Genomic DNA, 25,505 nt, shown 5'->3' on the forward strand with positions numbered 1-25,505 from the left:
AAAGCCGCATAGAACTTCCGACACTATCTACTAGGTCATTTATATATATTGTGAAAAGCAATAGTCCCATAACACTCCCCTGTGGCACACCAGAGGTTACTTTAACGTCTGTGTAGACGTTTCTCCATTGATAACAACATGCTATGTTCTGTTTGCTAAAAACTCTTCAATCCAGCCACACAGCTGGTCTGATATTCTGTAGGCTCTTACTTTGTTTGTCAGGCGACAGTGCGGAACTGCATCGAACGCCTTCAGGAAGTCAAGGAAAACAGCATCTACCTGGGAGCCTGTATCTAATATTTTCTGGGCCTCATGAACAAATAAAGCGAGTTGGGTCTCACACGATCGCTGTTTCTGGAATCCATGTTGATTCCTACAGAGTAGATTCTGGGTTTCCAAAAACGACATGATACTCGAACAAAAAACATGTTCTAAAATTCTACAACAGATCGACGTCAGAGATATAGGTCTATAGTTTTGCGCATCTGCTTGACGACCCTTCTTGAAGACTGGGACTACCTGTGCTCTTTTCCAATCATTTGGAACCTTCCGTTCCTCTAGAGACTTGCGGTACACGGCTGTTAGAAGGGGGGCAAGTTCTTTCGCGTACTCTGTGTAGAATCGAATTGGTATCCCGTCAGGTCCAGTGGACTTTCCTCTGTTGAGTGATTCCAGTTGCTTTTATATTCCTCAGACACTTATTTTGATGTCAGCCAGTTTTTCGTTTGTGCGAGGATTTAGAGAAGGAACTGCAGTGCGGTCTTCCTCTGTGAAACAGCTTTGGAAAAAGGTGTTAATATTTCAGCTTTACGCGTGTCATCCTCTGTTTCAATGCCATCATCATCCCGGAGTGTCTGGATATGCTGTTTCGAGCCACTTACTGATTTAACGTAAGACCAGAACTTCCTAGGATTTTCTGTCAAGTCGGTACATAGAATTTTACTTTCGAATTCACTGAACGCTTCACGCATAGCCCTCCTTACGCTAACTTTGACATCGTTTAGCTTCTGTTTGTCTGAGAGGTTTTGGCTGCATTTAAACTTGGAGTGAAGCTCTCTTTGCTTTTGCAGTAGTTTCCTAACTTTGTTGTTGAACCACGGTGGGTTTTTCCCGTCCCTCACAGTTTTACTTGGCACGTACCTGTCTAAAACGCATTTTACGATTGCCTTGAACTTTTTCCATAAACACTCAACATTGTCAGTGTCGGAACAGAAATTTTCGATTTGATCTGTTAGGTAGTCTGAAATCTGACTTCTATTACTCTTGCTAAACAGATAAACCTTCCTCCCTTTTTTTATATTCCTATTAACTTCCATATTCAGGGATGCTGCAACGGCCTTATGATCACTGATTCCCTGTTCTGCACTTACAGAGTCAAAAAGTTCGGGTCTGTTTGTTATCAGTAGGTCCAAGATGTTATCTCCACGAGTCGGTTCTCTGTTTAATTGCTCGAGGTAATTTTCGGATAGTGCACTCAATATAATGTCACTCGATGCTCTGTCCCTACCACCCGTCCTAAACATCTAAGTGTCCCAGTCTATATCTGGTAAATTGAAATCTCCACCTAAGACTATAACATGCTGAGAAAATTTATGTGGAATGTATTCCAAATTTACTCTCAGTTGTTCTGCCATTAATGTTGCTGAGTCGGGAGGTCAGTAAAAGGAGCCAATTATTAACCTAGCTCGGTTGTTGAGTGTAACCTCCACCCATAATAATTCACAGGAACTATCCACTTCTACTTCACTACAGGATAAACTACTACTAACAGCGACAAACACGCCACCACCGGTTGCATGCAATGTATCCTTTCTAAACACCGTCTGTGACTTTGCAAAAATTTCGGCAGAATTTATCTCTGGCTTCAGCCAATTATACCATCAACTACAGGAGTCATACCACACAATATCCACCAGTACATCAACGCAATACAGCTACATCCAAACGTATATATACAACTACAGAAATCTGTAATTATTGATAAATGTTCAATTACCCGAAAGTTCCTAAATGCAATGTAACATATACCGTACAGTTAAAAGGAAGTCACACTTGCTGAAGGTCCGCGTCACTTTCCATTTTTTACCAGACATAATGTCTGAGACAGGAAAGAATGATAAAAATAATATACAGCATGACTAACTAAATTACAGTTTGTTTTAAAATGTTCTAGAGCTAAAAGGTATGTAACTGTTTACAATAAGTATGAAAATTACACAGGGGAATAATATCAGGGGTACCACATAGCCCAACAGCCAACTGAAGTTGGCTGCTCTGCTGTCTCCCCGGTGATGTCAAATGGCAGCCTATCAGCCACGAATGCCCTAACTGTTAAATTTCTGTCTACCTTCATAGGCCACAACAGGCAGCATGACCAACATGGTTACATCGGTCAACCATTGGCCTGCACTGGCAATCACCACACAGCTGGAGCAAACAGACCACTGTCAAGCTAGGAATACCACTGTCCTCTTGCATCAACTCCACATCTCATTATCAGATATCGGACCATGTATTTTTGTGCTAGAGTCTGGAGAGGATATTCAACACTAGTGAAAATTCTAAACTTGTACTGATCTAACCATTCATGGCCCAGTTAGGACTGATATTGCACAGACAACATGTGTGATATTTCAATCTTCGTTATTTGTCAATAAATGCTGTGTGCTGTTGCACAAACTGAATCAAGGTTGTCACTTGTAATGGAACTTTGAGGTGATCTTCATACATGCCAGTTTTTAATACAGAATCTGTGAATGTTTTCATCATTCCTTGTGAGAGTTTTTAATTGTGGGTTCTTGATTACTCTGACCATCTTTTATAGATATCTGAAGTTGGAATCTTACAGTTCTGAAATTTATCAAATTATAGTTTGGACACTGAAATAAATAACATAGCTGAGAGAAAAATAGATCTGGCACAGTTAAAAAAAGTTAAAAGTGCGGCAAGAGAACCACACTGGGTGATTTCTATTTTGGTAGCTATTTCTATGGAGGAATGCAATTTTCAACAGTGATAAACAACAGACCTAAGGAACGTTCAAGTTCTGTTTGCGTTACGCCCTTTTACTCAGATCCAATAACCTGTAAAAAAAAAAATCTGCAAATTGATTTAAACATCCAATGTACCACATCTATTATTATAAGAAACAAAGAACTCTTCTTTTAAATTGGCAAATATTATAGTGAACACAACGAAACAAGTAAGGGGCCTACTTATTCAATTGTAATAAGTAAACAATACATAAAAATAAAGATAAAAGAATATTTCTACAGTGCATGTGTATAATCCTTCAAGAGACACTGACAGAAAAGTTACTCTATATCAAAACTTCTGCTCAGTCACAAACTAGAGAGATTGTTACAAACTATGTCACTTATTTTGTAATACAAACTTTCTTCTAAGTTGTCTGTTTCATCACATTATGCTTACATTTACAGCATTTTCATTTGCTTTTCGTGCGTTCAAAGCTTCTCTGCCGCATTCAATTCCTCTCTGTTCATTTGGTTTCTCTACTAATTTTTCTGCTTATTACAAATTTCCCCTACTTCATTTGGTTAGAGAGCAAATACTGTATACTGTTTGGAAGATTGACAATATGAGACATTTCCTTTGCTTTTCCTCCAAGGCACAAGCTGTCTCAGTTACATGTTATCACCCCAACCACTCTCAGATTATTTAGTTCTCGTCCATTCTGTGCTACTTTAAATATTCAAGCTTCAGAAACATATCCTCACTTTTTACCCCCTTCACTCTTTTTGTATAAGCAACCATTTAATCTTAAAAAATTGGTGTTCACTTTCTTTGTTTAGTTTTTTTAATCATATTTGCCACATATTTTCTGTTTAAAATTATTGGAGCAACACACGGTTTGTTAAACATGTCAAATGAGAACTATCAAAATCATGCAAAAGCATACCGCTTATCAGAACTTCAGTTCTTACCTGAGTACAAGCCTCCACTTCATCAGGAAACAAAATCTGTAGGTGAGCAACAGAATTGTCATGTAAACTTCTCCAAAATACATGTGATTCCTCCCGAGTAAGATTTGCAATCCCATCTTCTTTAACCTGAGTCAAAATTTAATACTCGGTATTTTACTTCTATCTGAAGAGATGTGAAATTAACTTAGTTTCATTACTTCTTCTACTGTCTAGTGAAGGCAACAGGTTCTGTGACTAAACCCTTATTTAACATTCAAAGAGAATAAAATAAAATGTCACAAAAAGCTAATATTACAGGGATAACTAAAGCTTATTCATTAATAAAAAAAATATCATCAGGCAATGCAATTCATTTGATCAAAACAGACATTCAAATCTTTTTATCTGACAAGGAGAGAGGTTCCAGGATGGGATCAACTTATTTATGTGGTGGTATAGGTTAGGATCCAAGTATCAATCTGCAACCATTCACCCTGTTGGGCCCTCATTTGCAAGTAATCAAAAAAAAAAAAAAATTATGGAATTTCTTGTTTCAGCACAGCCTTAAACATATTACTTAATTTCCAAACAAGCACTGTAGTGTCGCAGTTAAGTTATTTGGCTGTTATACTGAAGCCTGTGAGTTTCATTGACATCAGGTGAAACAACTTATTTTAACTAAAGGACTGTGACTATTTCTTTTAAACAATTAATTGGTTTAAATATAATTAGTTTTATTTTTAATCCTTTGCCACATCATTTTAGTCATCATATTAGGTTTTTTTATTTGCTCTCATTTTTCACTTCTTTTCATTCTCTTTTCATTTGTGATCTTAGTCCACATAATTTTAACCGAATAGTAGATGAGAGACAAAGTAATCTATTTATAAAACCTGTCTAGTGGTATCAAAAATTTATTTTTCAGAACAGGATGAAAAATGTTTTGGATGGTAATAGTCATACAAACATTTAAAACAGAAACTAAACTGGAACCTGCAACTGTGATAACCCACAGATATCACCTCAATCACACAAGCACCTCATTGTCCATTAAAATTCAGCAGGACGTTAGTCACTGGCCCGTCACGTGTATTCAATCAGGTGCAATGGCGCAGGGTGGCTAAGCTTGGCTGCAAGGTGGCAGAACTATTGGACAGCACTGATAACTGTGCATCAATAGTGGCATGCGCAGCTGCCGCCCAGCTCTACCATGCGGAAACATCATGTGTTGTTCTATTTAATGCTGGAGCACAGTGGCTTTTGCCTCATTCCATAATTGTTTATACTCTTGTTTACCTCACTTTGCACGCATATCATTGTATGTAGACTGGTACTGATCTGACTACGTACCTACAAGGACCACGTATTGATCGCATTCACAGTACCAGTGATCGTTAAGTTATTGACATTCTTTAACATCTATGTTATTACACAAGTGGCAACAAGTAAGAATTATTTTTCAGTGTGCCACTGTCCTGTGGCAGCAGCAGTAACACATGGCCCTGATGGAGAGAGCATTGATGGGACTGGCAATCCGGCCTAAAAATTTGCCGGCCTACCCACCACCCTTCCCCATCTCTGATGAGGCTACCGTAGACTGGGAATCGTATGAGAAGCACCCAGAGCAACACTTCACAGCCTGCACCATAACGGACACTACCTCCATGAAAGCTCTATCTCTGTCAGTACCATTTGTTAGGGAAGTTAGCTCCCCTTAGTATTAGGTATCTTTATCATTCAATGAAATGTGTCATTTACTGACTTCAACTTATAACAAACATACTCGTGTGATTTTCACAAGAGTGGAGTACAATCACTGCAAAAAGCAATGTCATCAATCATATCACACTTGGGCAGTAGAACTGTTGAGGTTAAGTCTCAAGAGCAATCTCATTACTACTCAATCTAAGGAAGCCATGATTTGACTGTTGAGGTTAAGTCTCAAGAGCAATTTCATTACTACTCAATCTAAGGAAGCCATGATTTGACACGCTATCATCAGGTTTTCACCCCCCCCCCCCCCCCCCCCCCCACGCACAAAATAAGGTGGCTGCCAAAGGACTTTGCAGTTTGAAGATTCCGCCTTATGAAGAGAAGTTCAAGCATTTGAAGCTTCTCATGCAGCTGGCCATCACTTATATTCTTGGGCTGGCACAGCCACTCTGAACTCAAGGCAGTAAGAGGCATATACATTCTAGTATACCTTTGGAAATAAGTGTTGTGATAGTGCAGCAATCCTGACCACCATGCTCCAAACAAACACGGCAACAGCAGAAAATTTTTCGCAAGCCCCTGCCCTACTTATTTTGTACAACATAGTCGGCCGGCTTGTCTGTAACATTTGGTATCGTGCCATTTATGTAATAATAAATGTCACTGCAACTGTGAGCAATAATCAATCGGCTTCCACTGTGCCTCTCACATCTCAAACTACAGACATTAATGTTGACAGTAACACATGTGAAGCTATTGTATCTGCTTCTAACAAATTGTTAAGTGGGAGGAAGGGGAGAGATGCAGGGAAGGCGAAAGGCATAGGGAAGGAGAGAGATGTGGGGAAGGAGTGGGTGGAGGACACGGTAGGGAGAGCGTGCAAGGATAGCAGGGAGGAGGAGGGGCAAAGAAGATGAAGGGGAGAGGGTCACGCTCCGAAGGAGTGGAAATGAATTTTTGAAAGAAAGGGGAAAGAGGGAATGAATTTTTGAAAGAAAAAGAGGGAGTGAATTTTTGAAAGAAGAAGGAAAGAGGGAGCAAATTTTTGAAAGTAGGGGGAAAGATGGAGTAAGTCTTTGCAAGAAGGGGGAAGGAGAGGGAGTCAATTTTTGAGGGAAGGGGGAAGAAGTGGGAGTGAATTATAGATAGAGGCGAAAGGAGTGAGAGTTAGGACTGGAAAGAGGGGGAAGAAGTTGGGTGAGGATAGGAATGGCGAATTGAGAGGACGGGGAAGTAGTGGAGTGAGGATTGGAAGGGGAGGGAGAAGGAGTCAGGGCGAGGACTGGAAGGGGAGAGGGGAGGAGTCAGGGCGAGGACTGGAAGGGTAGAGGGGAGGAGTTAGGGCGAGGGCTGGAAGGGCAGAGGGGAGGAGTCAGGGCGAGGGCTGGAAGGGTAGAGGGGAGGAGTCAGGTTGAGGGCTGGAAGGGTAGAGGGGAGGAGTCAGGGTGAGGACTGGAAGGGTAGAGGGGAGGAGTCAGGGTGAGGATTGGAAGGAGACAGGAGAGTATGGGAAGGAGAGAGAGTGAGGAATGGAAGGTGAGGGGGAGCATATGGGAAGGAGAGATGGAAGGAGAGGGGGAGAGTATGGGAAGGGGAGAGGGTGAGCACTGGAAGAAGAGAGGGTGAAGATTGCAAGGAACGAGAAGGAATGGGGGTGAGGACTGGAAGGAGAGGGAGAGAGGATTGGAAGGAGAGGGAGAGAGGATTGGAAGGAGAGGGAGAGAGGATTGGAAGGAGAAAGAGCACGGACTGGAAGAAGAGAGGAAAGGATGGGAAGGAGAAGGGGTGAGGATTGGGAGGAGTGAGGCAAGAAGGGAAGGTAAAGAGGAGAAGATTGGAAGGAGAGGGAGAGATTACGGAAAGGTGAAGGGGACAAGATTGAAAGGAGAGGGGGAGAGTATGGGAAGGTGAGGGGGTGAGAATGGGAAAGTGAGAGGGTGAGAATGAGAAGGTAAGGGAGTGAGGATGGGAATGTGAGGGGGTGAAGATTTAAGGGGATGGGGTGAAGATTTAAGGGGATGGGGTGAAGATCTGAAGGGGATGGGGTTTGGACATGAAGGTGAGAGGGTTAGGATGGGAAGTGACAGACTGAGTATGGGAAGGTGAGGGATTGTGAACTGGAATGAGAGGCGGAAGGATGGGAAGGTAAGGGGGTGAGGACTGGAAGGAGAGGGGAAAGGATCAGAGGGTGAAGGGGTGAATATTGGAAGAGACAGTGGAGAAAGACCAAAGGAAAGGGACAAGGACTTAGGGGAGAGGGGCTAAGGGGAGAAGCACAGAAGAGAGAGTAGAAGGACACTAAAGAGATAGGAGAAGGACTAAGGGGAGATAACAGAAAAATGAAGAAGAAGGGGAGAAGGACAAAAAAAAGATAGGGGACAAAGATGAAGGAGAGAGGAGAGAATGATGAAGGTGAGGGGAAAAAACAAAATAGACGGGGGAGAAGGATGAAGGGGAGAGGGGAAAGGACAAAGGGGAGAGGGGGAAAGGACAAAGGGGAGAGGGGGAAAGGACAAAGGGGAGAGGGGGAAAGGACAAAGGGGAGAGGGGGGAAGGACGAAGTGGTAGAGGGGTGAAGGACGAAGGGGTAGAGGGGGGAAGGACGAAGGGGTAGAGGGGGGAAGGATGAAGGGGTAGGGGGGAAGGATGAAGGCGTAGGGGGGGAAGGATGAAGGGGTAGAGGAGGGGAAGGATGAAGGGGTAGAGGGGGAGAAGGATGAGGGGGTAGAGGGGGAGAAGGATAAAGGGGTAGAGGGGGGAAGGATGAAGGGGTAGAGGGGGGAAAGATGAAGGGATAGAGGGGGAAGGATGAAGGGGAGAAGCAAGAGGGGAGAAGAGTGAAGGGGAGAGGGGAGAAGGGCGAAAGGGAGAGGGGAGAAGGGCGAAAGGGAGAGGGGAGAAGGACAAAGGGGAGAGGGAAGAATTATGAAGGGGAAATGGGAGAAGGATGAAATGGACAGGGAGTGGGAGGAGGAGGAAGGGGATGGGGAGAAGCACGAAGGGGAAAAGGATGAAGGGGAGATGCCTGGTCGGGAGTGGGGAGACGTGCGAACTGGAGAGAGGAGACGGGCGAACTGGAGAGGGGAGACGGGCAAACTGGAGAGGGGTGACGGGCAAACTGGAGAGGGGTGACGGGCAAACTGGAGAGGGGAGACGGGCGAACTGGAGAGGGGAGACGGGCGAACTGGAGAGGGGAGACGGGCGAACTGGAAGGGAGGATGAAGGAGAGAGGGGAGACGGGCGAACTGGAGGGGAGGATGAAGGAGAGAGGGGAGATAGACACAGGGCGAAGGGGGGAGGCGAGAAGGACAAAGTGGAGAGGGCAGAAGGATGAAGGTGAGATGGGAGAATGATTAAGGGGATGGGGCTTAGGGAGATGGACAAAGAGGATGGGGAGAAGAGATAATGATGAAAAGGAGGGGGGAGAAGGATGAAGGGAACTGGGTATAGGACAAAGGGGACGAGGAGAACAGAGAAGGGGACAGGGAGAAGCGAGAAGAATGAAGGGGAGGAGGACAAAGGGAACACGGAGAACGAGAGAGAGAGTGGATGAACGGAAGAAAGAGAGAGCGAGGATGAACGGGGGAGAGAAGACAAACGGGAGAGACGGGAGGAGGGGGGGGAGAGAGAGAGGGGGGGAGACAAACTAGATAAAGAGAGGGCGAACTAGATGGAGAGAGGGGGCTTAACAAGATAGAGAGAGGGGGTGAATGAGAGATAGAGGAAGGGGGGTGAACGAGAGATTGAGAGGGGGCAAATGAGAGAGGGGGGGTAAACGAGAGAGAGAGAGAGAGAGAGAGAGAGAGAGAGAGAGAGAGAGAGAGAGAGGGAGTGATAGGGAGAGGGAGAGGGAGGGAGAGGGAGTGAGAGAGAGAGGAGGGGGGAAATGTGAGAGAGAGGGTGAAGGTGAGAGAGAGGGCGAGTTGAGGGAGAGGGTGAATGAGAGCAGAGGGCGATCAAGAGTCAGAGGGGAAACGAGAGTCAGAGGGGAAATGAGAGTCAGTGGGCGAACAAGAGAAAGAGTGCGAATGAAAGAGGGAGGCATGTAGAGAAATCGGGCATGTGAGAAAAAGAGGGCAAACGAGAGAATTTAGGGCAAGGGAACGAAGAGAAAGTTAATTCTCTGGATATGATGGAGACCTATTCCTTTCATGACTCAAGGCCTAACCCTTGCAACAAACTTCTCTGGCTATACTGTCTTCTTCACCAAGAGAAAGAGGGATGGAGAGGGAGGGATGAACGACAGAGAAAGGGTCGGAGAGGGAGTAGTGAACAAGAGAGGGAGGGGTGAACCAGAGAGGGAGACATGGGTGGAGAGGGAGGGGTGAACGAGAGAGGGAAACATGGGCGAGGGAAACATTCCATGTGGGAAAAATACATCTAAAAATAAAGATGCTGTAAATTACCAAACGAAAGCGTTGGTATGTTGATAGGAGACAATAAAAAACACACAAACACCAACACAAATTTCAAGCTTTCGCAACCCACGGTTGCTTCATCAGGAAAGGGGGAAGGAGAGGGAAAGACGAAAGGATGTGGGTTTTAAGGGAGAGGGTAAGGAGTCATTCCAATCCCGGAAAGACTTACCCGACCCTCTTTCCTGATGAAGCACCCGTGGGCTGCGAAAGCTTGAAATTTGTGTGTGTGTTTGTGTGTTTATTATTGTCTCCTATCAACATACCAACGCTTTCGTTTGGTAAGTTACAGCATTTGAGAGAGAGAGAGAGAGAGAGAGAGAGAGAGAGAGAGAGAGAGAGAGAGAGGTGTGAACATGGGAGAGTGGGGCAAATGAGAGAGAGGGGGGGCGAACGTGAGGGAGTGGGGCGAATGAGAGACAGGGGGAGGAACGAGAGTTGGCCGGAAGGCGAGAGGGGGCGGAGGCAGAGAGGTGGCGAAGGTAGAAAGAGGGCGGAGGTAGTGAGGGGGCAAAGGTAGAGCGGGGGGAAGAGGTAGAGTGGAGGGCGGATGTAGAGTGTGGGTGGAGGTAGAGTGTGGGTGGAGGTAGAGTGTGGGTGGAGGTAGAGTGTGGGTGGAGGTAGAGTGTGGGTGGAGGTAGAGTATGGGTGGAGGTAGAGTGGGGAGAGTGGTGGGTGGAGGTAGAAGGGGGGCTGAGGTAGAGAGGAGGGCGGAGGTAATAAGTAGGTGGAGGTAGAGCTGGGGCAGAGGGAGAGAGGGGGCGGAGGGAGAGTGGGGACAGCAGGGAGCAGGGATGGAGGGGGAGAGGGGGGAGAGGGGCAGAGGGAACAGAGGTGGGAGGGAGACAGAGGGGGGGAGGGGGACAGGGGGGAGGGTGGGAGGGGGACGGGGCTGGCGTGGAGAGGTGGCAGAGGGAAGAGGGGGAGAGGTGGCAGAGGGTGGGAGGGAGAGGGGGGGCAGAGGTGGGGTGGGGGCAGAGGGGGAGATGGCGCAGAGGGGGAAGAGGGAAAGAGGGGGTGGAGGGACAGAGGGGTGAGGTCGGATAGAGGGGGGGGGGGAGCGGAGGGACAGAGGGCGCGGACGGACAGTGGGGGCGGAGAGAGAGAGGGGGTGCAGGGTAGCCATTACATGCACTTTTTCCATGGCCAGTTGCCGAAAATATGCATTTTTTGGTCTTAATTTCTGTACTACAGTGTTGATCATGCTCATAAAACTGAAAGTGGTTTTTAAGATGAAAAGCAGCATACAAGTGTTTAGGAAATGCACGGCCTCTACATGCCACATCATCAATTATCATGCTGATAGCATGCATGTGCACTGTCATGAATGAGATCACTGACAGTAGCAAACCATTGTGATGTTCCAAGGAAATGAGCAACACATGTGAATATTGATACCTGTGATGTGTGCCAGTGGTAATTTTGAATTTCGTTCTGCAAAGCAACAGAACAGTTCTCAACAAAGTCGAAATGAAGAACTAATGAGTCAGTATTTTGGCATGTTGCTGATTTTACTTCTGCTATGGCCTGTCTTTGAATTCTCTGGATATGATGGTGACCTATTCCTTTCATGACTCAAGGCCTAACCTCTGTAACAAACTTCTCTGGCTATACTGTCTTCTTCACAAATTCTCCTCCCTCTCACAATGCATCAGTTATGTCATTGTCAGTATCCTGAGGGTGTAAAGCTTCAACAGTCATCACTTTAGCACGAGAACACATTGCACACTCCTACAAGCAACATTTATCTTGCGGCTCTTGACACACACGAAAGCATCAGTTCCATCTCTTTTTACTTCTTTCCTGTGGCCCTGCTTATGGCGAAACAAACAAATTTCAAATTAGTGCAGTAAATACGTGTACATACTTTGTTCACTGGCTTGCATTTTACCCATTTTGGTCATAAGGAGTAGAATTTTGTTAGATCAGTTTTTAAATTCAGGTTCTCCTTTTTTCATTAGAAAATATGCTTCTCTTATTGATATTGTCACATACCTTGTTAGCTTTTTCACCATTTTCACTAACAGACATAACATCAGCCTGGCTAAGACTTTGCCTGCAGCAATTTTTGTCATCAGAGAAACAGGAAGAATATCATCTTGCAACAGATGCCCACAGTAAGAAACCTGGGCATGCCCAAATACCTTTCTCATTCTTTATTTTACAAGCTTTTCAAATCAATAATAAGAGGATGTGTCTGCTGCTGCTTAGAGTAGCTATGTGTGATCGGTGTCAGTACCTTCTCAGTATGGGCGCGTCCCAAGATAGCAGTATTTAAATTTTGAAACCCCACATCACATTTCATGCAAATGTCATTACCTTCAGGTTCTGCACTAAGTACATCTACATTATACACTTCACAAAGTTTTGAAGAAGTTGCTTGTGTAAAACGTATTTCAATTTCTTTCTACACACAGTTTTCTTCTTGCACTTCTTACTTTTACTGGATGTTTAAGGGGGGGATATAGTAGGGGCTACTGCAGGAATGCTAACATTCAATGCATCAACAACTTCACACCCTGGAATATAAACAGCTGCACTCTCTTCTTCAGTTTCACATTCGGGTGATGGTGATCGTTCAGGTGAGTTGCCACTAAATTTCTTCTTGTGGTGAGTGTAGCAATTCCTGAACGAGGGTTGTGATGCTAATACTATTACTTGAGGACCAAGATATTTCTGCAATACCTCTGACAGATTTCCAAGAGCTGTGAAGTGTTTCCACTTTTCTCGAACACCCCTTTGTGTCTTTTTTCGCAGGCCACATACTACTGTATTTCCTCACTGACATTGTATCTAACAAAAAATTCAAACCAAACACAAAACAATGCAGAATGCTTTATGTCAAGTTATCACTTGTTTGTTATAAACAGAAGAGCACTAGAAACAGTGTTGCCAACATGCATATTTTACACTAGAAATTCGGTGATGCAAAATATGCAGAATGTTGAAAAATTTTTAACACTTTACACAGAAAAATATTGCCCATTGTGTTTGCACTGACTATTAACATATCAACCAAACAATATTTTCTGTAATTCTCACAACTAGTCAGATGGGGGTTTTCGAGCAGCCTAAATACTTCGTAAAACCTCATAAAAATGCAATTTTTTACATTTTTAGTAATAAATATTTACACAAGACAGATAGCTGGAGCAGAGAAGATACAATTTATAATTAAATCAGTAGTATCTGGTAATATGACAGAAAATACAGCATTCTGCGATTTTCCTAATTAGAAAAAAAAGTTTTTAAGAGGAAAAATTAATGTAAATTTTGTATTCTCGACTTAAATTTTGTAAGTTAAAGGAAGCCCACAAGTGTATGGGTGTCAACTAAATTTCAACACACAAAGAGGGAGCTTTAATGCAAAACATCTGCCAGGTACCCAGCACTTTTGGTTTCTTAGTTTTTTTCTTTTTTTGTTCCCTATCTTTTTAAGAGTTATTTACAAAATATACATTTTTCAAAGGGCCTTACCATTTACAAAACTTAAGATAAAACAAAAATACTTTATTTCTTAACACTTACGACATAGAGGTCTAATACACATTTTTTTACAGAGAAATTCATGACCACGAGCTGACATGAACTGTATGATTTGAGATAAAATCATCCAACAGTAAAATGCTGTAAATCACTCCATAATAAAATTGGAACCATTCAAATGGGACTTGCAAAACCTTATTCCTTAATGGGATTTTTGGGTGTTGTCATTACTTAGTTCATCATAGAAATTCTGAATAAAAATGCAATGAACACATTTCACATATTATCTGATAAGACATACCTTTTGAAGTAGTTCATTTGGTATTACAGGGTGCTTCTGACTTTCAAGAATGGTGTAATATTGTTCAGAAAATTTCTTGGACGCTTTCCTTTTCCGTGTCAGTGGCATAATGGTTAATACTGGCTACTCACAACTGCATAGATGGTCTCAGCAGAAGTAGGTACTTAAAAGCTTGTCATTGAAAACTTCCAGTTGTAGTTCTCCTACAAGTGCAAAAATAAACTTTAGTGTCCAATCCCAATCAGTTGTAAAATGAATTTATAAATCGAGAGAGAGAGACACCAGAAAAAGTATAACGACTCATCACACAATCAAATGCAAAATAAACAGCGAAATTACAGGACATATTACACAAGATGGGATAAATAAAATATGGAAACATCTTATTACATAAAACATTTCTGTTTAAGCTGACAACATACCTCAAATAACACAACGAATGTGTGTGGTTGGTACATTGCAAACAATATTATTTCCCTAAACAGTCGTGCAGCAATACCTGGTCCTCCTACAATAACCATGCAACTACATTGTGCTGGTTACACACACAATACTGGGACAGCAATCGGAAGGTGGACTGGAGTCGGCGAATAACATATGTACTGTCACTAGCATTTAGGGTCAAATAAATCTTAAAAAACATTTATGGAGTCAAATGGAAAAATTTCAGATGCAAGGACTACCCACTTAATGTTTTCAGATGTTGGTGCAGCTGACCAAGCCTGCCCAAAGAGTTAACTAAATTGATTTCTCCCCCCCCCCCCCCTTCAAACAGCACACTGTTTTACCCAGTTGCTCTTCACCGAATCCCACAAGCTTTTTTTCTCCATTTGGTTTTAACGACGCCAAATACACATTTGTTGAGAGCTTGTAGCGTTCCAGTTAAATAACTCAATAAGTACACTAAACTAATATTATTTTGTACAGCCATTTCCACTAACTGTAGGCTGATATGGTTAGCCTGCCCATCAAACACAAAGTGGCACTATGACTGAGCGATTGGCGATTTATACACCATTTTTCTAAGAGAAGGATGAAAATCTTAGTGAACCACAGGTAAAACTGAGGCTCCTCCATCTGCCCATTTGTTGAAGCAGCATACAGTGCCCCTGGGTATGCATTAATTGAAGTCCGTGGACTCTGATCTGCACCACCATTATATATGATCAGTCATCGCAAATACGTGCCATCAGTGGTAATGTAGGCTAAAACAATTGTTGATATCCTACCTGCTCTAACAGACACATTGTTCAGTGGCTTTCACTTTTTGCCATGAGCTCCTACCCTAGTTGAATCACGCCAAACCCAGACTGGTTAAAATTGTAGACAAAGAATGATTTTTCATTATCTTTTAGCTCATATTATTCACTTCATTTTAGAAGGGATAAACTACGAATGGGTCTCTAGCATTCTTATGCAACTTCTGAAAGTGCTCAGGTTTCTTAAAAAAGTACAGGGGTCGTGTTTCATACCAATTCTCACCAGGATGACCATCTTTAAATGGAGTTTTAATGTATTCTGTTTAATATATTGTTGCACCAATGACTGAAGTTCCTCTGCTGCTCAGACATCCCATTTCAGTGCGAACAACTGAACAGCTCACCAGTGTAGCTTCAATATATGGAGGAAGAGCTTCAGGATGCTCAGGCCCTAATTTATCCAGAGGGTCGTTCTGACAGGAAGAAGAAATTCGAATAAAATTATGCAAATCCTGTAGACAAGGTCAGATTTAATTTCTTCTTTTCATTCTGTATTTCCAAAATAAATAAATAATAATTTCTTATCTATAATGAGGTGGTTTATGACAGATTTTGGGACATCATAAGCTTCTTTTGCTTCCCTAAATGTTTTAACTTTATTTATAGCAACATACACAGACCAAACTTTATTTATAGCACCATACACAGACGTTGACACATCATTTACATGGGGACTGCAATCTGGATGCTTTTTTCATTTAGGTTCTTGGTATTTTCCAAAACCTGGCTTGGAATAACATTGTCATATTGTTTTGCAATCTCCACCTAGTAGCTGTGCTCAACTACCCCAACCTGTAATTTCTAGTGGGAGAGTGTAAACATGCAGTGGTTCTTATTTAGCTTGAAATTAAGTATTTCCATTATTATAATCATGTTTGGGAACAATAAAATAGCTTAATAAACCATGCATGTGTTTCAACTTGGCAACAAATCAACAAAAATAATAATATTTCTTTTTGATAAAATATAGATCAATTAAAAAGGGGGAAGTCACATCATAACAAAAAAAAGGATAGATGAAAACAATATACAGTCGCAACAAATAGATCACCAACAAAATTTTATACCTATTGTTTTCAATTACCCCTAGTTTTCAAATACCCCACTTGATCATATCAATTTATTCTGGCAAAGATTTTGGTGTTCACTGTATACTTACCAGTAGCAAAATGTATTACACTGTACGAGTGTGTGTCATTTCACAAAAAACAATTTTAACTGCACACACAAGTTTCCACTTCTCAAACAACGTGCAGTGTTTACACGGTATATTATGAGCTGTTAGGCAGTATTTTTAACAATTTACATGATGGCAAGCATACATCTTTTTTTAATAATGTCGACATTCATCTATTCAGTTAGCCTTGTTTCTGCATGATGGAGCTCCTTATCAGTGGAAATATATTTCACCAGTCCAATTTCACAATCTGTGAATTGGTCACAAGAGATCCATTCCCTGATTACCCATGTTTCTACTCTTAGGTTATTGATGTTTGGCTTGGGTGGTGGGGAAAAAGGAGGGAAGTTTGGAAGTCAACACTGTATCAACAATGAATTGAAATAATGTCTACTAAAATATTATTTTTACAATTCAGTGACCAGTCACAGTTCCACAATGCACAACTGCAAGATGTAGTTATGTTTATTTACACATTTGTCGTACACTTATTTAACATAATGTGATGCGTACTTAACAATGTAAATGGTGTTTGGGATATTTCATTTATTTCGGTTGGGAAATACGGAAGCGTCCGATCCCGCCCGTCTGCTTTGACCCATGACGTCACAAATATGGCGGAAACAAAAACAAACACACACACTTTCCACAAGAAGCCTAATGACACTAACGGGACAAGCGCGGGAAATGGGGTGTTTTGGGTGGGGGGCAAACTAAATATAAACAAATTTAGACGCCTTGCGTAGCTACAACGTGTAAGTGAAGACAGCCACGCATGAACACCCACCCACCTCCCCAGGGGTCGTAACCCCTGCAACCCATAGAAGATAAAGATGCTTCAGTAGCTGATTAGTGTTTTTTGTCTTTTAAAAAAAAACCTCACGGGATAGAACAAACAGATCAGAAAGATAAATATAATAAACTAAAACAGAAATTGGAGGAAACAGATAATTAAAATAAGTAATAAATTTAAAAAAAAAAAAAAATCTCACGAGATAGAACGAACAGATCAGAAAAGTAAATAAAATAAGATAAAACAGAACTGGAGACAGCCACACTCAAACCAAACTCCGCGCCGTCATGACGTCACACACGACAACACCCTTACGTCACGGGTCAAAGCCGACGTGTGGGATCGGACGCTTCTGTCGACCCTTCGATTGAAAATGACAGCTGAATGTTTTGTTCATAATATGTCATGCATTTCTTGTGGATGGTGGCTTGTTTACTAGACCACATAGGTCTAGGGAAATGGTGAAACACATAAAGGAACAAAGTTTTGGATTTTGCAATACACTAAAAATGCATATGCAATTTTTTTTCTGTGGCAGACTAAACAGTAATCTAGCCTGAGATCTAGCTTAGGCAATAGTCTGGTTGAGAGGAGACAAAACCAGTAATTGAGCCAAACTTTTTTTTTTAGTAATGTTGTGCATACCATAGCCTTATTTACGTCCCTCATCAACACTGCTATTATTCCACTACGGTCTGTGATTTGCAGTTCTCAGCATGTCTGACGGTGTTAATGAGAACAAAATTGCTGGTTCAAAGCCTGTATTCCTGGAGAGCTCCCTCCAGTGTGCCAGATTTTATTTTGCTAATGTTTCTCATTTCTTAAGCTTGCACTTCTGCTATGTATATGATGTAATCCCCATATGTATAAAAATATCAAATCTGATGGTTGCCAGAGCTAATATATCAACAAAAATAATCAATTTTTGAATATGTAGTTGGATGGATAAAAAATCTACTCTAATATTGGTGACAAAAAAAAACCCACCACCACCTCCACACACAGCAAAGTTAAGGAAACACACAAGATTTCAGAGCCAGTGACTCCTTCTGGTGGAATGGTTGTAGGGGAAAGAAGAGTGGGGAAGGAAAATGACTGGTTAGGTTTCGGAAATGGGGAGAGTTATGGAAAAGTTGCCCAGGACCACATATGTGGGCAGGCTTACCAAATACGATGAGGGGTAGAGATTTGAACCTTGATACTTCTGAAAGCAAGTCCTAGATTATCAGATTGAGAATAGATGCATCTGGCTGTCTACAATAAAAAAGTTAAAACTTGCAGTGTGCAGGGCACTCATAACATGTAGGTTCATCACTGAAAATAAATGCAATACAGGCTACTGATAACCTCCAACAAGTTGTTCAAGATAAAATTCTGTGTCTGGGAAGCAAAGTAGCACAATTTCAATGAAACCTAAATCATATTTGTAATAGGCCTGCCAGGATACAGCTTCATTTGTGGACACTGCTCCAATACATGGTGAATTACGTAGTGCTTAAAAGGCATATCTCCATTTCACACCAGCTAAATCAGCCAGGAACTGGAGCAGATTTGTGTGTCCCTTTACAAATTAAGCAGTGGGCAGACATTACAGTCAAGGTGAAATTGCAGGAATTAAGACTTTAATCTCTGCAGCTGTATGGTATATAATTCTTATTTAACTCAAATTTGAGGCTCCTCATGATAGATGGTGTCCCCAAAATCTTGGTTGTGGAGACAGATTGATCTGGCAGTTAGTTCCTTATTTATTTCATAAACCATATTCACGATAAATGGTATGACAAATGGTGCTCACATTGAACATTCATAAGATTCTTGGTAAAACTGTCTGAGTTGCTCTTTCATTTGACATGTCATTTTTAACTGTAAGTTTAATATAATAAATATTATAAATTGTTAAAACCCCGATATTCATTTATAAACACCCTGTATTTAATCTACATTTGAAAAAACATCTTCTGTCTGGCTGATATTTCATTTCAATAGGTAAATTGTCAGAGTTTTATTGCTGCACATTTCTCCCTTTTCTGTGCATGAGTGTGATTCATTAACGGGTTACGTAGATTGATTTTGTGTCTACTGTTGTACCTGTCAATCTCTGTCATAAACTAACTCAGATGGATTATTAATAACAACTTTCGTAAGTGATTAAAAGTACTGTGAGGCAGTGGTCAATATCTCCAGCTTCTTAACAGATACCTACAAGATGTAGCATCTATGTTAAGTCACATACATATAACACACTTTCCGTTATATATCACCGTAACGTCATGTGATTGGCACATATTATGTAAATGTATCATATATCAATTCTCAAAAACGTTAACGCAAGACACAACTTGACACTTAGCGGAATCTCAACTAAAAAATGTAAATGGAAAATGTTTTTACATACAGTATAATTACTTTTTAACAGCTCAACACTGACAACCATTTGAAAAAGATCCCATTAAGCATTTACAAATCGTCCTCATCGAAAATTTGAAGACAGGAAGCAACAAGTACCCAATGCCAGCGGGCACAGCACAATCTATCTGATACGACAAAATATTTTATATTAATCACATCCCTCAAATATTAAGTTAAGTGTGTCTCGTACAAAAACTGCAAATGGTACTTCTATTCGAATTCATTCATTCGACTACGGTAACGAATACAGACATTGTTATTCTCACATTGTCATTGACTCTATTCCAGACTGTGTGTTTTCTGGGGTTTTTGCAGTCAGGAAGCAGAAACATTTTTGTTTTTAAATACTACCGCCTAATCACAACTCACGATTATACAAGTTACAAACGAGCTGTGGATTATCAACATCACATTACAATGGCATTACATGTGTTTTACTCTACAATGCGATCCTGTATAAAAAGCTTTTCCATTTCATACTTAATTACACACTAAAGGGCAAGCTGAATAATCTGTGTTTCTGGTAAGGGATAACTAAAAGTTTATAACAATTTCTGGGGCGCAAATAATATCTTCGGTTTTTTTGTTAGCAATAATATCTGTATTACACAACAGTAATGCTTCATTCCATGTAGATCATCAAACTCATTCACTCTTTATACTGAATGTCTTTCGTAATTTAAGTCAACATACAAACCAAACAATCGTTAACTTTGGCGCAAAATTGGTTCAAACATTCTGTTTATAAACTATCAGCACAATGTTACCAAAGCTTCTATGAATACAAAGATAATCCTAATCATAATACACGTCTTCTGCAGATGTCGCCACCACTATGATCTTTGGTATTATTATTAGTAATTTAGTCAACTGAGACCCATTTTACAATGAAACACAATTCTTCAATTTAATACTAAGAAACACGTGATTAATATATACAAACATATGTGCAATATACACATATCTTTATTGAACGGGGGACAAGTGTCGGTCGGAGGACCCATCCCAGCATTTACCTGAGGTAATTTAAAAACTCACGGAAAACCTAAATCAGAATAATCGGAATGAGCTTGAGCCTCCATCTTTGCAAAAATGAGGCCAGTCGCGTGATATGGTCCTATTTAAAGTCGCGTTTCCATGGGCAACAAAAACTTCCACAAATATTCACTCAAACTGTCGCCCTCGAAGACCAGTGATTGTTCCACCAACGAGATCTGTTTTCCTGCTGACACTTAATCCCAGATGACATCAATTGAAATCAGTCAAGCAGCCAAAAACGTAATGAAAATATATGGTTCCACAGACCTTTTCAAGATGCAAATATATATGATATATATATATGCAGACTGAAGCAACGAATGAAACTTTGTACCAAGGCCAGGATTCCAACCTGGGTGTTCTGCTCGCTAGGCAGATGCACTAACCACTACACCACAATGGCACTACACAGACTACCCTAGCACGCCTCCCCCCATTCACTCCTCAGCTAACTTGGTATTTTCCCCAAACTTGAACACCATTGCAGAGGTTCTCCATTTTACCATTTGTACCAAACTGTCATTCATTCCCTTAGTCTGCATACATGCATCATAGATGTTTGAGGCGTGAAAAGGTCTGTGCAACCATATAGTTTCATTTGATTACAGCACCTAGACTTGGGTTTCAGGCAGGATCCCCAGTTCTTTCAATGCTGATGTCTCTTCCAATACACCTGGAGAGCCTCTGCAATACTGTACAAGTTTAGGGAGATTACCAAGTGAGGTGAGATATGAATGGGAATTTGGATTGGGGGAGGATATGTGCAAGGGTAGTCTATGCAGTTGTGCAAAGCCACTATGCCAGGATGGTGTAGAGATTGGTCATGTGCCTAGGGAGTGGGAGATCTGGGGTCAAATCCCAGTCTTAACACAAATTTTCATTTGTGGCTTCGGTCCACATATGTAAGTTGTAAATGTAGTTGAACAGATTTTAGCTCAAGGGCTCACAGGAACTTTAATTAAAAGGACATTGTATCACAAATATGCATTTCTCACAGAAATCACTTGGAGATGCAGACACCCTAATAACAGTGCTGTGGAAAATTTGATGAATGAGTAAAACTACTTTTAAATTCGTTTTGAGCAATATTTTTGGTTCTGTACAGAAGTCACATACAATTATCTGAGGGGACATGGCAACACACCATAATTTCCAAGTGACATGGAGATATCTGGAAACTGTACACTTCGCTATCATTATTATAGTGTGCTTACTGAATTCCTAAAATCACAATTCCAAGCTTTTTATGTCCAATTCTGGTTATTAAAAACTTTCTGGTATACTAAAACCATGCTCCAAACCGAGACTCGAACTCATGACCTTTGCCTTTTGCAGGTAAGTGCTCTACCAACTGAGCTACCCAAACGCTACTTGCAACCAGTCCTCATAGCTTTAATTCCGCCAGTACCTCGTCTCCTACTTTTCAAACTTCATAGAAGCTCTCCTGCAAGACTAGCGCTCCTGGAAGAAAGGACATTGCAGAGACATGGTTTAGCCACAGGCAGGGGCTGCAGAATGCAAGTTCATTTTGGAATTCTCGGTATTATTTATCATACCTTAAAGGTAGAGCTACATTAGAAAGTAAGGCACTTTACTTGCAGTCAGGCAGCAGCAGCTGGCCGAGACAGACGCAGTAACAGAGAAGTAACCGATTTTGCGACTTTTACGAGTTCCTAGCCAGAAGCGAATTTTATAATATCATCTGTGTGCTTTAATAGTTTAGATTCTTGAATTTCTGCTTGTTAATTTAATATCTAATAGCCACAGTTCTTGCGTTTTTGTTTGTGTCGGAAAGTAAACCGATTTTGTGACATATTACAAGTTCCTATCAGGGGTGACTTATTTTGTTTCACCTGAGTGCTTCGGTAGCTAGGATTTTGAATCTCTATATAATAATCTAATTTATTAGACACAGTTCCTGCGTTTTTGTCAGTTTCTACAGTAGAGTTCTGCAGTGCATGCCGATAGTCTGTTTATCTAGATACTTTAGTTTTTCATGGTCTTTAGTATGGATATGAACTGTGATTATTGTGTGCAGTTGCGAGCCGAGTTGGTGACACTTCGCTCTCAGCTCCAGGCTGTGATGGCTTCAGTTACACAGCTTGAGGCTGCAGTGGATAGGCACCACTGTTGTCAGCCGGCTGTTGGGATCCAACAGACGTCCTGACACCAAGTCCTCTGATTGGTCCTCACTGGTGCCCAGCCCAGTTAATCTCGCACTGAGATTGACCCCTTACCTGTGATCGAGTGAGACGTCGCTCTGGGGCATAGCAGGTGGTGAAAGACTTCTCAGGCAGCCACATGGAAGGCCTCCCCAGTTAGTCTGGCAAACAGGTTCCATGTGCTGTCTGTGGCTGACACTGTCGCTGAACCAGATGCCATCGCCTGTCTTGTTCACCTACATCTACATCTACATCTACATGATTGCTCTGCAATTTACATGTAAGTGCTCGGCAGAGGGTTCATCGAACGACAATCATACTATCTCTCTACCATTCCACTCCCGAACTGCGCGCGGGAATAACGAACACCTAAACCTTTCTGTTCGAGCTCTGATTTCTCTTATTTTATTTTGATGATCATTCCTACCTATTTAGGTTGGCCTCAAGAAAATATTTTTGCATTCGGAAGAGAAAGTTGGTGACTGAAATTTCGTAAATAGATCTCACCGCGACGAAAAACGTCTTTGCTTTAATGACTTCCATCCCAACTCGCATATCATATCTGCCACACTCTCTCCCCTAATACGTGATAATACAAAACGAGCTGCCCTTTTTTGCACCCTTTCGATGTCCTCCATCAATCCCACCTGGTAAGGATCCCACACTGCGCAGCAATATTCTAACAGAGGACGAACGAGTGTAGTGTAAGCTGTCTCTATAGTGGACTTGTTGCATCTTCTAAGTGTCCTGCCAATGAAACGCAACCTTTGGCTCGCCTCCCCCACAATATTATCCATGTGGTCTTTCCAACTGAAGTTGTTCGTAATTTTAACACCCTGCTACTTAGTTGAATTGACAGCCTTGAGAATTGTACTATTTATCGAGTAATCGAATTCCAACGGATTTCTTTTGGAACTCATGTGGATCACCTCACACTTTTCGTTATTTAGCGTCAACTGCCATCTGCCACACCATACAGCAATCTTTTCTAAATCGCTTTGCAACTGATACTGGTCTTCAAATTACCTTACTAGATGGTAAATTACAGCATCATCTGCGAACAACCCAAGAGAACTGCTCAGATTGTCACCCAGGTCATTTATATACATCAGGAACAGCAGAGGTCCCAGGACACTTCCCTGGGGAACACCTGATATCACTTCAATTTTACTTGATGATTTGCTGTCTATTACTATGAACTGCGACCTTCCTGACAGGAAATCACGAATCCAGTCGCACGACTGAGACGATACCCCATAGGCCCGCAGCTTGATTAGAAGTCGCTTGTGAGGAACGGTGTCAAAAGCTTTCCGGAAATCTAGAAATATGGAATCAACTTGAGATCCCCTGTCGATAGCGGCCATTACTTCGTACGAATAAAGAGCTAGCTGTGTTGCACAAGAACAATGTTTTCTGAAATCATGCTGATTACGTATCAATAGATAGTTCCCTTCGAGGTGATTCATAATGTTTGAATACAATATATGCTCCAAAACCCTACTGCAAACCGACGTCAATGATATAGGTCTGTAGTTCGATGGATTACTCCTACTACCCTTCTTAAACACTGTTGTGACTTGCGCAATTTTCCAATCTGTAGATACAGATCTATCGGTGAGCGAGCGGTTATATATGATTGCTAAGTAGGGAGCCATTGTGTCAACGTAATCTGAAAGGAACCTAATCGGTATACAATCTGGACCTGAAGACTTGCCCGTATCAAGTGATTTCAGAGGAAACCTCTCAGCCTGCAAGATCTGGACAATCCCAGAGGCTAGGATTATTGGTAGTTGGGAGCTTCAACGTTAGGCGCATTATGGGGCCCCTTACGGACATGGCTGCCAAGAAGGGGAAGAAAACCAGTGGGCACTCTGTGCACTCTGAGTGCATACTGGGTGGAGTCATTCCAGACGTGAAACGGGTCCCCCTGGGTGCCATGAAGAGCACAAGGTGCAGCCAACTGCAGGAGGTGGCACACGTCAGTACCAATGATGTGTGTCAGTTTGGATCAGAAGAGGTTCTCTCTGGTTTCGAGCGGCTAACAGAAGTGGTAAAGGCTGCCAGTCTCGCTTGTGAGATGAAAGCAGAGCTGACCATTTGTAGCATAGTCAATAAGACCAATTGCAGACCTCTGGTACAGAGCCGAGCGCAGGGTCTGAATCAGACGCTCAGACGGTTATGTGACTATTTAGGCTGCAAATTATTTGACTTGCGCCAAAGGGTGGTTGAGTTTTGGGTTCCGCTGAATAGGTCAGGAGTTCACTATATGCAGGAGGTGGCTACACGGGTAGCAGGGGCTGTGTGGCGTGGACTGGGCGGCCTTAGGTTAGAGGGTCTCGGGAAAACACAAAAAGGACTTCAGCCACAATGGGTGTAGGCCAAACACAGGAACCATCCACATAACAGCTGTAAATTGTCGTAGCTGTGTTGGGAAGTATCAGAGCTCCAAGTGTTAATAGAGAGCACTGATGCTCAAATCGTTATAGGCACTGAAAGCTGGCTAAAGCCAGAGATAAGGTTTGCCGAATTTTTTGCGAGAAACCGAATGGTGTTCCGAAAGGATAGGTTAAACACAGTTGACGGTGGTGTGTTTGTTGCTGTTAGAAGTAGTTTGTCTTGTCGTGAAATTGAAGTAGATAGTGCCTGTGAGCTAGTACGGGCAGAGATCATTGTTGGCATCCGGAATAAAATAATAATTGGATCCTTTTACCGACCTCCCAATTCAGATGATACAGTTGCTGAAAGATTCAAAGAAAACTTGAGTCTGATTTCAAACACCTGACTCATATGATCATAGTTGGCGGTGACTTTAATTTAGCCTCGATATGT

The 25,505-nt window shown here is 41.9% G+C and overlaps 1 protein-coding gene across 2 annotated transcripts in view; it reads right to left on the reverse strand.

Moving 5' to 3' along the window:
* The window catches only part of LOC124612601 (condensin-2 complex subunit G2-like), a 287,500-nt gene extending 267,257 nt beyond the window's left edge, over positions 1–20,243 (reverse strand). For both annotated transcript variants that reach the window (XM_047140891.1, XM_047140890.1), the window contains exons 1-3: positions 20,174–20,243; positions 13,839–14,041; positions 3,945–4,070 (exon numbers count right to left, since the gene is read on the reverse strand). In XM_047140891.1, the coding sequence (XP_046996847.1) occupies positions 3,945–4,070; positions 13,839–13,946 (234 nt within the window). In that variant the 5' untranslated portion in view covers positions 13,947–14,041; positions 20,174–20,243. The remainder of the gene's footprint in view (positions 1–3,944; positions 4,071–13,838; positions 14,042–20,173) is intronic.
* Positions 20,244–25,505: the final 5,262 nt, after the last annotated feature.

This window comes from Schistocerca americana, chromosome 4 (assembly GCF_021461395.2).
Source record: "Schistocerca americana isolate TAMUIC-IGC-003095 chromosome 4, iqSchAmer2.1, whole genome shotgun sequence".
Classification (NCBI taxonomy): Eukaryota; Metazoa; Arthropoda; class Insecta; order Orthoptera; family Acrididae; genus Schistocerca; species Schistocerca americana.